At 47.5% G+C, this 17925-nt stretch overlaps 2 protein-coding genes, 1 long non-coding RNA gene and 1 pseudogene across 3 annotated transcripts; all 4 read left to right on the top strand.

Moving 5' to 3' along the window:
• Window positions 1-3570: 3570 nt before the first annotated feature.
• LOC106804164 (BTB/POZ domain-containing protein At1g55760-like) lies at window positions 3571-4750 on the top strand. The gene is made up of 2 exons (XM_014804708.1): window positions 3571-3633; window positions 4097-4750. The coding sequence occupies exons 1-2, from the start codon at window positions 3571-3573 to the stop codon at window positions 4748-4750; spliced, it is 717 nt and encodes a 238-aa protein (XP_014660194.1).
• A 1386-nt stretch (window positions 4751-6136) lies between these two features.
• Window positions 6137-7041, top strand: LOC105913831. Its single transcript, XR_001163324.2, has 2 exons — window positions 6137-6354; window positions 6507-7041. It is a non-coding gene; the product is annotated as an uncharacterized LOC105913831 (long non-coding RNA).
• Window positions 7042-11413: 4372 nt separating this feature from the next.
• On the top strand, window positions 11414-12049 carry LOC101761313 (BTB/POZ domain-containing protein At1g55760-like). The gene has a single exon (XM_004959496.1). The coding sequence runs from the start codon at window positions 11414-11416 to the stop codon at window positions 12047-12049; it is 636 nt and encodes a 211-aa protein (XP_004959553.1).
• A 671-nt stretch (window positions 12050-12720) lies between these two features.
• On the top strand, window positions 12721-17617 carry LOC101760910 (annotated as a pseudogene).
• Window positions 17618-17925: the final 308 nt, after the last annotated feature.

Below are 17925 nucleotides of genomic sequence, written 5' to 3'. Positions count from 1 at the left end.
TTCTGAAGAAGTCGCCCAACCTGGAAGATAAAAACCTTTGGGCACACTCCCCCGACCATTGCAACCAGGGCGCAGGTAGACAGCTGTGCTTCTCGGGTATTCAGCTTCTGCGACCTTGGCACCATGCACATTTCAGTTTCTGTTCGGCGCACGGCATGACCAAACGGCCTGGGTGACGCTGGCCTTGGGGAGAGGTTCATGTCCTCCGGACCCGACGATGGTGGTGTGCAGATTGGTGGTGGGGGGCCAATGGGTCCAGTCGACTGAGAGCGTGCAGACCTTGTGGCATCAGAGGAACCGGGCGGGAAGTGTGCCGCGGGCCAGCCTGCTCCCTACGACGCTCACGGTGGCGACGCACCTCCACCCAACCTTCTTCGGACGGCTCCTCCTTGTTGACATTGGGAGCCTGGCGACCTTGAGCGACTAGAGGTGCTTGCTGCGACCGACCTCGCCGTCCTTGTTCCCTAGAGCGGGCGAATGCTAGGCCCACCCGCCAGGCGTCTGCCATAAATCCGTCGGGGGGTGGAGCAACGGGATGGGCGGCTGGCGAGAACTCCATAGCCACCGCCTTCCCCTTCCCTTTCCTAAGTGACCTTGACTACGATTCATCCAAAGAGGAAGAAGAGGAGGAGAAGGCGTTGTACCTCAGCCAGTCCGGAGTCCCTCCCGATGGCCCCTCAATTCGCCGCTCGAATGGAAGGGCTAGGGGATTGAGGGGAGGCGATCGGGGTGACCGCATTGCTAAGGGTGTCGTCGTCGATGGTCCCACTGTACCTGGTGCCAGAGGGGAAGGGGGCAGATCTGACTCCTCCGTGCTACCCCTCCCATCTTCAGATCCGGCCGAGCCCATGCGTGTCGGGCGCGGCCCACAGGATGAGGGTGGATGCTGGGGCCAGGAGCGGCGGTCGGCGGGTTGGTGGACGCTGGGGCCTGGCGACTATCGGCGGGGTGCGGGAGCTAGAGAGAGCGCGGCGATACCTTCGAAAGAAACCTTTGCTATGCACTCGCATCATCTGGCTCAAATTGAAATATAATATCAACATTTTAGCATAATATATTCAACATTTTTAAAAAAATTAGACCGATATTTAAGAATAATATATTCAACATTTCCCGAAGGATGTATCAACATTTGTAGAAAGTTATTGTGTTCAACATTTTTTGTAGTTTATTTCAACATATGAAAAAGAATGAATTCAACATTTTACAAAATAAAGTTCAATATTTTTTAGATGCTAATTTTTTTCTTCTTCTTCCCTGATACGGGCAGCTCGCTGGCCGGTGACGGCACGCGACCGGCGTGCCCGCGGCCAGCAAGCGGCGGCGAGGCTAGGGGCTACTGGGCTGGCGGTGCGCGCCTGCGGCCAGCAAGCGGTGGCGAGGCCAGGGGCGCCGCGGGCGAGCTCGGGACGGTGGCGAGCTGCGGTGGCGGCAACAGCGTGGCCTGAGGTGGCGGCGGGATCTAGGGTTGGAGGAGAAGAAGAATCCAACGGATGAAAATTGTGCGCACAGATCTGAAACAGTGGAAGTCTCCTGGAAAAAAATCAAAAAACTACTGGAAGCTATATAGGTTTTTCGTGCCATACTGCCATTGGAAATTTGGCAGGAAGGAGCCCGTGCCACGTCCGTGGGCCAAAAACAACTATCCCTAGAAAAGCATACAGAAAGCCCACTTCTCTTCATGAAGGGGGCCCGAAATCGGGAGCCAGGTCGCCATTACGGGCCGTTCTCTTTCCGCCGAGAGGAATCGTCGGCCCGAAGTCTAGCCGCGGCCGCCGAAGCGTCGCCCCCACGGGACGGGAGTACGGGACCGCGTCGTCGTCGTCAGGCGGTCACACTCACACCCCAACAGGCCAACCGGCCGCCAAAGCCAAACCCAACCGATCGGACGGGACGAGCGCACCCGAATCGATTCCCCCCCACCCCCCACCCCACCTCATCCGACTCGGCGACCCCGCCGCTCCCTTTATAGCCCGCCGGCGCGGCCGGGCACGCACGCCCAGACCAGACCCCCGACCTGACGCGCCCCCGTCCCGAGCGATACCCAGCTAGAAGCAAAAGCGCCTCGCCTTTTCGGAACGCGTGCGCCCCGGCTCTCTCCCCGTCAGGAACAGGGAGGAGGAGAAGGCGAGCGGAGATGTGCTGCTGCCCGAGCAAGGCGTGCTGCATCTGCACGCTCATCATTCTGGTGCTGGTCGCCGTCGGCCTCGTCTTCGGCTTCGGCATCTACACCCGCGGCTTCCACAAGCTGACCAGCAACATCCACCTCGACGACCACCACTCCGCCGGCGGCTCCTTCCGCGCCTACGGCCACTTCGCCCCGCCGCCGCCGTACTAGAGCCTAGAGGGGGCCTGCCTCCCCATCTCCACGAGATCTACTACCCTCGCCGGGCGCCGCCGCCGCCGCCGCCCTCCATGGAGATGGAGTAGTAGTTGGACGACATCCGCCACACCGCACCGCTTGTAAAAAGGAAAGGAATCCTCGGATTTATTTACTCGCTGCAATTCTTTCTTTCTTTTGTTATTCTATCGTTATATTTGTTGTTAAAAAGCGTGAGAAATTCAGGCATAGTGCCATTATCCTGTTCGCTGCTGATTTGTGTCGATTTGTTGCCCTGCACGCGGCGTCAATTTGGGGTCGCGTTCATGAACTGCTGATTTCATTAGTGACCGATTGCCCAGCCGTGAGCTAGCGCGCCGGGCACATGGACGGTCGGAGTTGGTTCCGTTTGGCGATCTGAAACTTGCCTCTAGCCGTCTAGCGTGGTGGCGCCGCTCACGCCAACCAACATGTGTGGGTTTGGCAGTCGTGGCACGCGAACCCACGAACTGCCACCGCGTCTGCGTGCACAGGAAAATGGAGAGTGCCGTTTACGCCAATCCACCAATGGGCCATGGCCTGAACAACTGCTGCTCCTACTGATGTTGACTGTTGAGTGGAGTCGGTGGGGAATCCAAAAGGCGGTTTCCGTTGGATTGCACGTTCCACTTTACTCCTGTTGCAAACGGTTGCATTTTAATGAGCCTGTTGCTGGTAGCTTGGTACCACGACGGCCCAGCAATTTGCCCAAATGTCTGAAATCACCGCTAACCGTCCGGTCACGGACAGTTTGACATCGCCGGCGCCACTGAATTCTCGCGAGGAACGGGCCGGGTCGCGTCCGTTTCCGTCCGAGTTGTCAATTTCGCTCACGCACGACCCACCGACCAGGAAAGACATCTCGGCCAGCGACGGTCCGAGCAAGTCTAATTATTTCTCGTGGAAATATACTCTATTTTAGTTACTTCCCAATCTACCCTTTCTACACTCGGCGGTCGTAGCCGGTCATCAGCCAAGTAAAAGCTTTTCCTGCGAACTAGATCATGTTTCAGATAGATAAAAACATATACTCAAGTAGTTATACATTTTATTATAAGATATGGAATAGTTGCACATTGCATACATTTTATTATATATACCAAATAGTTATGCTCATAAAGCCTATATAACAAGAAACGTGTGCATGCGCGTTTTTAATTTCAGTTGAAGTACAGCTAGATCGCGGTTGCAACCGGGGTCTTATACGGAATATGCACACTTTTGTCTCAGCAAGTTTTGTTATCAAGTTTGTCGACGTCAAACTAAGAAATGATGTAAGAAATTCCTGCCTCTTTCTGAATGTGTGATAGAAACTTTGTGATCAATGAGAGAGCATGGCTAACTTACTTTTACAAGATAAATTTGATGCTACTGGATTAATTTCAAAATAATACCATAACATATAATTTTCTATTTATGATTGTATATTTTGCTGGTCATAGTTTCGCCTTCTAGATTCTGTCATCAATATCCTAAACTGTTCATATATATGGTGATCGGGGGAGGATATAATTACTTAATCAATTAAGACGGAAGGGATGAGAGGCTGCATCTAGTGCGTGTTTTCTAGTGGTGTTATATGCAATGGAAAAAGGGAAAGGTTTGGGACCAATGTGTATTTCAAGGTATTGCGAATAAGGGACCGAATTAACAATTCTTTTACCAACAAGGGATTTGTAATTTTCTTTCATTTCGTACTATTTTTTTTCTTATTATGAATATTTACTTTTATTACAGGATGGTTCTTCAACCTCCCTATGGCCCCCGAACCAAATCAACACGGCGGTGCAGACGTACGCCCAGTTTGGTTTCGCACGCATGCTCAACAATGGCATCTTTAGCGACATCCTTGTGATTGCTGATGGTGGTAGCCTCAAGGCCCATCGTGCCGTCCTGGCTGCCCGGTCGCCAGTGTTCATGTGCATGTTCTCGATTGACCTCGAGGAGAAGGAGCAGTGCATAGTGGACATCTCGGACATGTCGCTTGAGGCATGCCGGGCCTTTATACGTTACATCTACGGCAGCATCCACCGGAGCGAGCTCCTCTCTGCCGGTGACAAGTACGACATCGTCGAACTCAAGAATAATATGTGCGAGATAAGCATGGTTGACGACGCTGACAATGACAACGTGCTGGAGAGGCTACAAATGGCTCATCTATATGGTTTGTCGACGCTCAAGAAGACATGTATGTGGCTGCTCGTGGAGTTCTTTAAGATATACGACGCCCCGGAGGATTTCCGTGAGTTCGTGCATACAGGTGACCCGGATCTCGTAGCTGAGGTCATGCAAAGTTGCAAGGGACAAGGTTATCGACTACGATGTTGGCTGCAATGCCACTACCTAGATTGGATCCACCCAGTTCCGAAGAAAGAAGAAGATCACACATAGGCCAATAAGGGGCATCCACCCCTAAAAAACGATTTGTAGGGATGTTCTGTTTTTTCTAAGAGCGGGCGAAATTGCCACCCGCACCTACAAAAGAAGTGGCCTATTGTAGCTCTGATCCGCCCTGCAAATGGCACCTATTTTCAGCGGCGGGCGATGGGGTGATCCGCCCCTAGAAAACACCATTTTCAGGGGCGGGCGATGGGGTGACCCGCTCATAGAAATACCATTTTCAGAGGCGGGTCATCCCATCACCCACCCCTGGAAATGGCAACCCTGAAAATGATTTCCAGGGGCGGGTGATGACATGGCCCGCCCCTAAAAATGGTCCTGTAGAAATAAATTCATAACTTTTTCATATGATCTCGGATGAAGGCAGACATTCTATTAAAATTGTATAGCTCGACGAGGTCTAAAACTTTATAGTTGAATTTTTTTTTATTCGAGACTGTTTATTACTCTAAAATGTCATTCTAAATTTTATAATTTTGAAATCTAATTTTTTTAATTTCAAATGATTTTGGCTACATAAGCTCTACATAAAACTTGTAGTGCTCGAGGAGACCTAAAATTTTGAAGTTAACAAGTTTTCAATTTAAGATTGTTTAATACTTTAAAATATCATTATAAATTCTCTAGTTTTGAAATCTAAAATTTTTGAATTTTTTCAAATGACTTCGGCTATACGGAAGCTCTATATCAAACTTGTACAGCTCAGTGACACAAAAACTTTCAAGCTGACAAGCTTTCAATTTGAGATTGTGTAATACTTCAAAATGTATAAGTACGTGTGAGTACATGTGAATGGTTTAATGGATGTATTTTTTTTCAATACAAACTTTTTCATGTTATCTTGGATGAATACAAATTTTATATCAAAATTGTAGAGCTCGATGAGACATAAAACTTTGTACTTGACAACTTTTGTATTTGAGATCATTTAATAGCTCAAAAATATATTTTCAAATAAAAAAATTGAGAAATAATTGTAGGGGCGGGTGATGGCGCCACCTCACCTGGAAATAATTTCTAGGGGCGGATGACGTCACCCGCACCCGCACGTAGAAATCATTTCTAGGCGCGGGTGATGGCATGACCCGCCCCTACAACTGATTCTGCGAAAAAAAAATCATAACCTTTTTATACAACCTCGGATGAAGATAAATTTTATATCAAAGTTGTAGAGCTTGACAAGATCTAAAACTTTGTAGTTGATATTTTTTTTATTTAAATTTTTTTAATAGTTTAAAAATATGTTATAAGTTCATAAAAGAAACACAATGTGCCACATCATGGATCCGCACCATCCAAATCAAGCACTCCTATTGGCCAACATTTCTCCGGATACCCTCTCTACCTTATCTCCCTCAGTTCTCTATTTCCTCTCTCCTTCTCTTCTCTCCTATCTGTGTTTCCTCTCTCACTTCTCTTCTCTTCTCTGTTTCCTATCTTGGTGGATCCAAGCAAGAGCAGCTGGTGCCCGGTGGCCTAGGTGGCCTAGGGGTGCACGGCGTGGAGGCTTGCGGTGGCGCAACAGCCGGTGCACAGGGCCCATGGTCGGCGGGGCGCACGGCGGCTGGCGCATGAGGCTTGGGCGCACGGTGTAGGTACTAACTTCTCGCGTTACTCTTTTTTGTGCAGGCAGCAAATGAGGTGGAGCAGAGGACCAGACCTCAGCAATGGGCTAGCTGCATGCGTAGGTAGTTGCATTGCTTCATCTCTGAAAGTCAACTTGAATGTGTGCATGCTTTGCTTGCAGAGAGCCATGGCAAGGAGCTTGCAAGGAGCCAGTAGTACTTGTACATGGGGGCGTGGCATGCGACGGCCAGCGCTCGGGGCTCATGGTGGGCGGCGTGGCACACGGGCGCCCACGGCGGCGGGCGCTGCGGTTGGAGCACGGGGCTCACGGTGGCCGACGCGGCGCACGATTTTGTTTCCCTTTTTTGATTTTTTATTTCTTTTTTTTGTTTTTTAATCTATTACCAGGGCATCACCTGCCTTTGGAAAACAGTTTGCAGGGACGGATCATGGCGTCACCCGCCCCTGAAGATACAATTTCCAGGGACGGGTGATGGCATCACCCGCCCCTGGAAACGGTTTTACAGGTTGGGCCAGTTACCTCCTGCAAATAGTTATTTGTAGCTGCGAAAGCTAGAAGCGGGTAGCGCGCTCGCCCTTGCAAATGCCGTTTCAACCGCATCTGGAAACCGTTTTTTATAGCGACCCTTTACGCCCTTCCATTTTGCATGAAGGCTTTATTCAAATCTCAAGCTAAATTCACAGTTACATTTGACTATGAGGCCAACACAGGTTGTGCAACCATTCAAAAAAAACACACAGGTTGTGCAGAAGTGCATCGGCATCATTATATTGACAAGTTTGATCATCAATAAGCCTCAAAGTGTTCATGGAAAAACATGGAATATTGTGAAGATTTATTGTCAAGAGCGTACAATAGTGGTGCAGCGTGATTTGATGCCTTTCCAAGATTACATACCCGGTAAAGCGTCCCCACATCAGCGGAGACTAAATGTGATATAAATATCAGTTCCAGGAGGCTGATAACACATTTATTCAACAGATAGTTCAAATACCGTACAACTCCCGAGGGAGTGGGCGCGAAAGCCACACCAAAATGATAAGTAAATAAACAACAGCAGCGAGCTAAGCTCTTGTCAAGAGACAACACTCGGGACTACACGGCATCGGAAGCATTCTGCAAAGGCTAACACCACAGGCAGCGTTGGGTACAGAAGCAACCTTCTACTTGAAATCCTCGGCGACGAAGTCCGGGTCTTCCTATGGAGCAACAAAGTAAGGGTGAGTACAAAAGTACTCAACAAGTCCAACCCCATCCACGGAGGGGGATACAATCAAGAATATGCACAAGATATATCAAGGATAAGGCTAAGGTTTAGTTTGCCATAAAGCTAGGTTGCTAAGAGGGGGTTGATCCTACACAAAGGATCCATTTTTAATGCTACTGGACTCCCCGTCCACAGTAGCTCACGGCACAACTGCCGGACACCTTCCAAATTCAACTCACACTATGGAAACCATTCATCACCCAAACACTAGTTATGTGTCCAAGACGTAACTCGTCCAATGCCGTGGACACGACTACCCAGATAGGTTTTAATTCTGCAGAGGTTGTACACTTTACCCACAAGTAGGGTACCGTAGCACGATCACCTTAGTGTTGGTGCAGATACTATCAAAGCCATTACCCACCTTAGCTAAGACTGACTAGCTAACACGGAAGCATCCAAGGGGTTAACGACCTTCCAACGAGGTCTTAACCGGGATCTAAGTTCACAAAGTTTATAGTCCTTCTCCATGGTCTCCTGTTGCTCACCAGCTCTCCTGATGGCTAACAGACCAGCTAGTGGGATTTATGCTAAGCCGCCGCCCACATAACGGTCGAGTGGTTGCACGATAGTGGGTTAGGCAAGATGGCACATCAACTCGATCCTTAATTGTGACGAGATAGATATCTCCCAACCTTGCTCAACCACAAAGGTACGAGCCCAACTTATTGGCATTTCACACAAGAAATACCCATCCATCTCATCTAAGCATTTCCTTTCTTTATTTCCGAAAACCCATTTCCTCATTTGAAAACACTCACACATTTATTCTTTAAATAAACCATTGTAGTCATGATTGAATTGAGTAACAAGGTCATAAGCATTCTAGCAGTAATTATTATCCAAACAAAGCAAATCATATTTAGAGATAATTATAGGACAATCAAGGGATGTTCATAACAATCAAGGGGTGGCTATCCAATCATGTTTCAGCAGTAAAACAATATGCAATTTTATAAAATAGGCCAATAGGTTGTGTTTGAAAAACTAGGAATAAATATGCATCAAAGGGTGAGATTGGACTTGCCGTCCTCGTAGTTGGCGGGGAGTTCTTGCTCACAGTGCTGGTCCTTGGACTCGGGCTCGTGGTCAAACTCCTCCTCGTGCTCCTCCTCAGGTACTCCGCGATCTACGGCACACACAATCGGGCACACAATAAATAAAAGAAAATTAAAGTTTTACCCGTTGAGCTTCGAACAGAGAACGCGAACGGAAAATAGAAGGAATGAGTATTTTCATGAAATTTGGAGCTGCGTCGGCGGAGGTATATTTGAGGATGACGTGGTCAAATTTGGGATTAATTGGAGGAAGTTTGACGCATGAAATAACGAGATAACCATGTATTTAGGGGCTTAAAACAAGTTTTAGGACTAAACTGTGAGAACTAAGGACTTGTTTGTAAAGATTCTTGGGAGGTGGAAGGGCATATCTGTGAGACAATCTTTGAGAGAGGTGGGAGGGTTGGTTTGGGAATATGGGAAAGGAGGGGGTTAGATCGGAATTGGGGGGGGTTCTTCTTCCTCCTTTGAACCGTGACTGGGAGAGGAGAGAGAAGGGGCAACCGGTGGCAGGCGGCCAGCCATGGCTCGCCGGCGGTGAGATTGGGCGGTGGGGGAAGGTGGAGAAGGCCGTGGGGACTCCATTTTGCCTCTTACCTTGGGGATTCTGTGATGGAAGGGGGCGGCCGGCGGTGGGTAGGGAGGCGGCGGCGCACGGGCGAGGGGCAGCGTTCCCGGTGGCGGCATGTTGCGCAGCGGGACTTGGTGGCAAGGGAGGTGGGGTGTGGAGGCCGGGCGTTGAGGCCCTTTTATAGTGGGCGGGCGGAGGAACGGCCGGCGGTGTGGGTAAGGGCCGGCAAGCTTGGGCGGCCAGTGAGGTAGGGGCCGGCGACGGGAGGGGGGCCGTCGCGACTCGGGGAGGCGAGCGGCAGTGGGGCCAGGCGCGGCGGGCAGCGCCGGTGGCAACGCCGGGCGCGCTGCGCGGATGACGAGGCAGGGAGGGGCCGGGCGCGCCGCGGGGGGGGGCGGCCGTGGGCCCCACGCGCACGCGAGGGAAGAAGGGGGAGCCGACCAGGGGGGCTGTGCGCCAGGAGGAGGAAGAAAGAAGAAGAAGGAAGAAGAAAGGAAGAAAGAGAAGGAAGAAAAAGAAAAGAGAAAAAAGAAAATAGGAGAAAGAGAGAAAAGGAAAGGGAGAGTCGGCGGTGATTGCGGAATGCGGTCGTAGCACGCGCGGCAGTTTGTCAACCGGCACGCGGCGAAATTTGCGGAGAGGATAAAAAGGATGGTTGTCGGCTTTGTATGCCAGGACAGCGAAATCGCCGGAAAGATTAGATTTTCGGGAGCTCAACGGTAAAAAGATTTTGAAAATAATTTTTAACGAGTGATTTAAGTTGGTGAATTTTACGAATGTTACACCCGGCGCATATATAGCATGCAAGGTGGCTCGCCACAACTCCTGATTGAAGAGACGAGAAAGCAGGACATGCGCGTGTAGCCCTCCTATAGCTGGCGAAGTTGTTCATGTTTGTACTTATACCGTTGTTTATTCTTCAAATTATATGCCCTGTCTTAAAAAGCTTCTCTTAAGATGTTAATCATGGTTTCAATTCACTATAAATCGTGTGATTGTAATTTACGAATATGCAGTGTGTATGTGTTCTTTTCATGCTTTTGGTTTTAGCTCGTCGATAGAGTTCGCTCCACCTAAATTTTTTCCCTGACTCCGCCACCGACGACGAGAGGGGCCTGCCTGGCACTGGCAGTCAGGAGGAAGGAGGCGGGGACGGATTGCCTATAGCAGCCTAGTCGTTATAAGTTATGATCTCTCTCAAACTCTTCTTTTCCCTGATTGGTTCCAAGATCTTGTAGTTGGAGAGCCTGATATATAAGAAGCGCACACCGCAAGGGGGCAGGAGACAAGTTGCCCTAATTAGCAAGCAGTTCATACAGCACTGCGCACTGTTCACGCAGCTGTCGTCGTAGCAGATCCGCATGAGCTCCACCGCAGCGCTGGGGAACGACGTGAGAGTCGCGGGACGATTCGTGCAATGGGAGCTGATCGGAACCGGCAGCACCATAACGTCCAGCCCCTTCGTGATCGGACCCTTGCCATGGTAATACTTCCGCCGCTGCCGTGCCGATCCATGGATCCGTCCTCTGCGAACTGTGATCCTTCTCGCGTTTCCTTGCAAGGCAGCTGACGAAATAGCTCTCTCTGAATTACGATGAAGGCAGCTGTTGATGCAGAGAAACTACGACGGGCAGAACTGCGTGAGTCTGGTATCGCTGGCGCCGCCGCCGGTTTTCGGCATGGAACGCGTGGCTTCCATCTCCTTCGAGTGTTCATCCTGCGAGAGCAATGGATCGCCGTATGGTAGCCTTGTGCATCAGCCAAGTAGGCTCTTCTCATAGAAAACCTTGAATTTAATACAATTTCCTGTATCGAAAAAAAAAAGTAGCTAGGCTCTTGTCGTGCAAATTACTAGTGTCCACATTTGCTTTCTTCTTGCTCGAAAGACAACGAAAACGTGTGTTGGCGTGCAGGACTTGATGTGCCGCTAGATCGCGGTTGCTATCGCGGTTATATATGGAACGTAGGCGATTTCGCTTCCGCAAGAATCGAGATCAAGTTTATCGACGTCAAGATGGGAACGGCAAGCAATTCTTGTCTCTCTCTTTTTAAGTCTGATAGAAACTTTAAGCATTTTTTCCCCATGTTTTCTTAGGGATGTATCTTCTCAAATCTCAATATTTAGGATGGTCCTTCGATCTCTGGCTGGCCCTTTCTCCAACTGAAGACCATGCTGCAGACAGGCGCGCAGTCTGCTTTCGCCCAGATGCTAAACGACGGCATCCTCACCGACATCGTCGTCAACGCCATCGGCGGTAGCATCAGGGCACACCGTGCCGTCCTGGCCGCGCACTCGGCGGTGTTCAGGTGCATGTTCTCGCACGACCTCAGGGAGAAGGAGCAGTCCGCGGTGGACATCTCGGACATGTCTTCCGACGGGTGCCAGGCCTTGATCAGCTACCTCTACGGCACGCTGTCCGAGGAGGAGTTCTTGGCCCACCGGAGCGAGCTCCTCTTCGCCGGCGACAAGTACGGCATCGCCGGACTCAAGGAAACCTGCGAGAAGAGCCTGATCGACGACGTCGACACGGACAACGTGCTCGAGAGGCTGCAGATGGCACACCTGTACGGGCTGTCGGCGCTCAAGAGGACCTGCATGACTATGCTTGTGGAGTTCAAGAGGGTGCACAGGATACCAGAGGATTTCCGCGAGTTCGCGCGGACAGGGGATGGGGATCTCGTAGCCGAGGTCATGGAAAGTTGCAGACGACAAGGTTACTTACCACCTTGGTATGATCTTGCGAGCGCTGGCAGGGTGAGGAACCAGCTAGTACTAGTTCCTAAAAAAGAAGATGATCCTGCTTAGTAGGCTGGAATACACTGCTCTATTTGGATACCCATGCTAAACTTTAGCACCTGTCATATCGGATGTTTGGATACTAATTAGGAGTATTAAATAGCCTAATTATAAAATTAATTGCACATATAAAGTCTAATTCGTGAGACGAATCCATTAAACCTAATTAGTACAAGATTTGACAACGTGGTGCTACAGTAACCATTTACTAATGATGGATTAATTAGGCTTAATAAATTCATCTTGCGAATTAGACTCCATTTATACAATTAGTTTTGTAATTGGCTTATATTTAATCTTTCTAATTAACATCCGAATATCTGATACGACGAAGCACCTCGTATCAAACACCGGTTGCTGGCCTGGACGATCTCTAAGGGCCTCGAGTTACTGTAGACGCTTCGTAGACACTGACAGATGGGTCTAAGTCGGAACTGTTGCATCTGGAAAGGACGAGAGCTGACGGGAACCCAAAACTCCTCCGCTTCCCAACGCAAAGACCCTCACGTTTGCCTTTCTTTCCTCAGATTTTTTACCTTTTCACATGCTCCTCAAATCAGACGACGACCGACGGAGATGAGAGCTGTTCTCGGCAACGACATGGCGCGCGAGTCGGTCTGGTCATCTGGGCAAGGAACAGCAGCCGAGCTGAGGGCGCAGCGGCACCAACCGGTTAGCACATGGTGGCCTTGGCGAGCGCCTGCAGCCCCGCCAAGCGCCGTCTGAGCGACGACAAGCGGGTGGTGCGGCGACGGAGGAGCCGCATGGATGAACTTGGGCCTGTAGCCCATGCGAAGGCGCGCCCAGGTGAAGGCGAGGCGGCTCCAACGAGTGCGCGCGGGGCGGTGCTCGAGCCCGCAGCCGCAGTCCAGGAGAGGGCGCAGGCGCGCAGCTGACTCGGCGAAGCCGAAGCGGCGCGTGAGCGACGAGGACTCCGCATCCGACGTATTTTGTTTTCTCCTTTTTTTCTTGGCAAAATCTGTGTTCCTATTCTTTTGTTTCCGAATTTATTTTTTCCAATTTTTGTCTCCAATATTTTTCCTTCATCTTTTTGGATTTGAATTTTGAAAATGTTGCTTTTCATAATGTTCTCTAATTTTTTATGCAATTTTTCCGTTGATTTTTTTGTTCGAGTTTTTTATTTTCATTTTCAAAACTTTTACTACTTTACTATACAAACTTCTTGTAGATCAGGCTAGTTTGTTTGAAGTCTTCGTTGTTTTGGAGGACAACAACGGCTTGCCTCGGCTCAAACTAGATTTATACAATAAAAAATATTGTAGATCAGGCGTCCGATTCTGGATAAAGAAACGGATACGGCCCATATAATTGTTCCTCCCAGGCTCGATTTAAGATGTTGATGTCGCAAAAGTTGATGTCAATGTAGCATCCATATTTTTTTTTGAATATTGCAAATGTTTCTTTTCAAATGTTGTGATGTAATGATTCGCAAATATTTACCAATATTTTGCACAACATGCTCCATGGGATGACGAGAGATGTCTTGCTCGGGTCATAAGGAGGATTTGAATCGTGGTTGCTAGCTCCACTCTACAATGAGCTAGCCAGCACCTTGCATAGCAAGTAGCATGCTCCATCGAGTGCAACGTTTATTGTACGCAACATTGCTCACTCTGTTTTCCCTACTATTTTTTTGATGTTTTGAACATTAATGTCTGAAATTCGCGGACGTTTTTTTTTTCCAATGAGCAAGCATGCGTCGTAGGACACGTTAGTTTCCCTCAAGTTAATAGCACATAGCGTAATGCGTCATCATAATCAGAAGGTTGTACAGCTGCAGTACTTTAGCTTTTTTTTTATAGCAAAGCTGCAGTGCGGCCGGCCCACCAAAAGTCGTCAAAGCTCCCGCAAGGCCTCAAAACACAGAAAAGGTCTGAATCCAAAATTAAAGGCCCACACTTTCAATATAAAAAAAATAAAGGCCCACAATTTCAATATAAAAAAATAGAGGCCCACCAAAATTCAAGGTCTTTTTTATCTCTCGACGCTCGCTCTTGTCGTCGTCGACGTCAACTCTCACCTTTGCACACGCCGCATGCTACAAGATTAGAGCCTTACAAGCCGACTGAAAAGCTGAAACGACTGATTTGTTGTGAGAGAAAAATACTGTTCGATAAGCCGACTGATAAGCTGAAGCGAACGTGCCAGAATCCATCCATACCCTAGTCTACCGCCGAGCGGTGCCGAGTCTGCCTGGAGCCTGCGCCGCGGTTCCAGAACCTGCGGGCTGCGGCTTGGCGACCTAAATAAAGGTGCCGGTGCTGTTTATTAGTTTGGGGTTCACTTCAACTGAAGCCCTAGAACCGAACTCTTGAAATATCCACCTCAACTGACGCTGGGTCTACTCTTTATAGCTGCTGCTATAAGATTTCTGGTAAACCAAGGCTCGGTATTTTTTTTAATATGTTCAGTCTAATTTGCAAAAAGATTTGCTAAATCTTATGATTGTACCTGTTCGATTTCTCAATACCAAAGTCTCCGGAAAGACTCAATCAAGGTGCATAAATTGCCGCAGATAAGAGATGTCCGGGTGTGATGTAAAAACTGAAGGGCGCTTTGTCCAGTGGGAGGTTAGAAGCTCCGATTACCACAGAGCATCAAATCCCTTTACGACTATGGGGATGGTATTATTGCCCCACTTCTTTTTTTTTCTAGTAAATTGCAGACTTCCGTAAGTTTAGATGAATCTATCTAACCAATCATGGGTTGCGTCTTTCTTCACTGTTTTGGTAGTTGCCTCTAGGAAAGACCATGCCTTGGAAGTCTGGAACTCAAAATTTTTAAAACGTTTTAGAACTTTCATATTGTCACGTGGTTTCCTCCATCCTCTTTTTGCTATGAAGTGTATGATTGTTCTCTTCATGCAGTAGCTTAGCTTATTGCCAGATGACATTGAATAGCACAAAATCCAGAGATTTCTTGTTTCACTCCCATTTCAAGTCCAATTGTCTGGATGGGAAGGGATTATGCCCATCCTACTTGAATTCAGTGGAATTGGTTCCAATTTTGCCTATCCAAACAAGACCCATGTGTGACTAGTGGCCATGTTTGGTAGAGCTACTAAAGCTGATTCTCTTATTGTGACATCATGGCCTAAGGCTTAGTAGGATTAATAGAATACTCATACCAACAAGTTGCAACTTCTTTTCCGGAAGCTCATCCTCAAAGAACTCCAGGGTTAAGCGTGCTTGGCCGGGAGCAATTTCGGGATGGGTAACCGACCGAAAAGTTCTTCCCGGGTGCGCACGAGTGAGGACAAAGTGCGTAGAAAAGACTTGTGTTGGTCTGTGAGGGAATTCTTAATACCCTAGAGAGCTGCCAGGTGTAAGTGGGCCCGGTCTCGGGGGGCGGGACGCCACACTCATGAATCCAACTCTTGATATCCTAGAGAGCTGCCAGGTGTAAGCGGACCCGGCCCCGGGGGGCGGGACGCCACACTCATGAATCCAGCAGGAGCTATGCTAAATATTTTTTCAGAGAGAAGTGATTCTTTGTTGACTAGGAGCTGAAAAAAGTAGCTTATCCTGGTTCTGTGAAGTGATTCTCCATCCTTATTTTAAGCGTTTATGCTATCACTTTCAGCCACAAAATCACTTTGCTTAAAGAATCAACTCCCGTAGAGAATCAGAATCAGATGGAGCTCTACCAAGCAGGCCTATTTATACCACTAGAGATTCAACATCCGTGCTCTTCTCCTGTCCATGGGGTCTTGTGATGAACCGCACGAAAGGAGACTAACATTTTCTTTATGTTTGTGCTATTCAAAGGCATCTACGGATTAGCAGAAACATGGGAAAACTTGTGTGAAGCTACATGTACGATCATATTCCACAAGGAATGTGTACCCTATAGTTTTTTTCAAGATGAGGGTTCGCTCTTTGCCTCCAATCCAGAAATCATAGCTGATCATCCAGGTAGTTTTGTATTCTTTTCTTCTGTTCTTTTGTGCCCTTTCGATTTCATCTTATACTGACATTCGAAAATCATTTTGTTACATCAACAACAATTTTTTCCTTCACCAGTTTTTTCACGTGGACTAAGATTATATATGCAGGAATGTATTCCTTCACCATTTTTCTAACATGGGCTAAGATTATATATGCAGGAATATTTGACTTGCCACTTGGGATGGATGGTTTTGCTTGGACGCTTGATAGCTTTGTTACTGTGAGATTCTCAATTGAGGTAAGTTTCTTGACCTGAAAATTACAAACCAACTTGTAAGAATCTATTACATCCTTTTTGCCATTGTTCCTTGTTGGCACAAGTACATTATTTTGATTATAAAAGGAATAACGTTTGTTTTGTAACTTTTACATGATTGAGATCCTCTGTACCATATTAATCTGCTGTCATCTAACTTGAACATTCAGACATCTAGTGAGAAAACAGAGACTAAGCTATGTAAAAAAAAGAAGAAGATGAGATCGAGGTCATAACTCTTGAATTTACATTAGATGGACTAGGTTATTGCTTGAAGTTAGAATCAATAGGAAATGAATTTATTTTTTACTTATATTCATAAGTCAATCTCTCTACTAGAATTCTCTCCTGTACTAAAAGCAGTGAGAAAACATTAAAACTTTTACAACTTGCAGAGAAATTCATTATGATTATCAGAGAAACTACAGGTGGAGTTAAGCAGATGAAACTGAACCAAAAGAATAAGCACAAAGCCATCTAGTTTCCCACAAATTAATCTGTATTTCCACACTGATGGTTGATGTTTAACCATTGAATCCTCCTCTTGATTCTTAGGGTTATATTCTTGTGTATTTGAACCAGAAAGTTTGCGTGTAACATGTAGTTTAAGAAATGATTGACGTCACATTCCTTTATCTGCAAATTACAATAAATTTATAATGTTAACAATGGAACCGTGCTTTTTTCTTTTACTTACAAAACCTTGCTTTAAGCATGGTAACATGTCTTTTCAATCACATCACAGGATCATGAACCAACCTCTATAAAGCCTTCCTTCGCAACGAGGTCATCAATTCAGCAGGACACATGTTCTGGGTTCGCTTGCATGCTGCAAGAGAACATCCCCACCGACATCACCATTACCACCAGCAATGGAAGCATTAGAGCCCACAGTAATGTCTTGTCAGCCTGTTCACCCGTGTTCCAAAGCATGTTCTCACACAATCTCAAGGAGAGCAGCTCTCTGCAGTCCACATACCTGACATGTCCATCGACGAGTGCCAATGCTTCATCAACTACATGTATGGCAATTTACAAGAAAGAGATTTTATCGCTCATCGTGTTGCCCTCCTTGGAGCCGCCGAAAAGTATGATGTTTCCGACCTCAAAGTGGCTTGCGTTGATAGCCTATCTCAGGACATTGACACGGAGAACTTGATCGAGAGGCTTCAGGTGGCGGACTTTTACCAGCTACAGGAGCTCAAGAGGAGCTGCATAAGGTTGCTTGTGGACTTCATGAAAGTGTACGAGATTCATGACGATTTTAATGAGTTCATCAAGACAGCAGACACAGATCTTGTCGTGGAAATCTTGCAACATGTTCTTGGCAGCAAGTTAGCCGGGGTTTTCTGAAGATTATTGCTTACCTCTTCTTTATGCTGAAATGTACAGACACTATTCTGAATACACATCGTCGAGGACAAATTTCAAAACATATATCTTGTACTAACAAGCTCTCTTGAAAGTTGAAACAGAATTAGAACAGGGCTATGGACCTGTAAATAACTTTTGTACATCAGATGTCACAAAATAGCTTCGAGTTTCTAAATCCCATGCCAAGTACGAATGGTTACACAAGCACTTCTAGGCTCACTAAGAGTCTAAGATGCTTTTTCTACAATCTTTTTTTACTTTTCAGACTCTGCAGCAAATGTTTATTG

Source organism: Setaria italica, chromosome II (genome assembly GCF_000263155.2).
Source record: "Setaria italica strain Yugu1 chromosome II, Setaria_italica_v2.0, whole genome shotgun sequence".
Lineage (NCBI taxonomy): Eukaryota > Viridiplantae > Streptophyta > Magnoliopsida > Poales > Poaceae > Setaria > Setaria italica.
The sequence above is the reverse complement of the archived record's forward strand: the minus strand, read 5'-3'. Positions and strand labels throughout refer to the sequence as shown.

Bases quoted from the DNA above. Each gene is read 5' to 3' on its own strand.
- LOC106804164 (XM_014804708.1), top strand. From the start codon at position 3,571: ATGCACACTTTTGTCTCAGCAAGTTTTGTTATCAAGTTTGTCGACGTC. The intron at 3,634-4,096 runs GTAAGAAATTCC...CTTTTATTACAG, and splicing joins ACGTCAAACTAAGAAATGAT to GATGGTTCTTCAACCTCCCT.
- LOC101761313 (XM_004959496.1), top strand. From the start codon at position 11,414: ATGCTGCAGACAGGCGCGCAGTCTGCTTTCGCCCAGATGCTAAACGAC.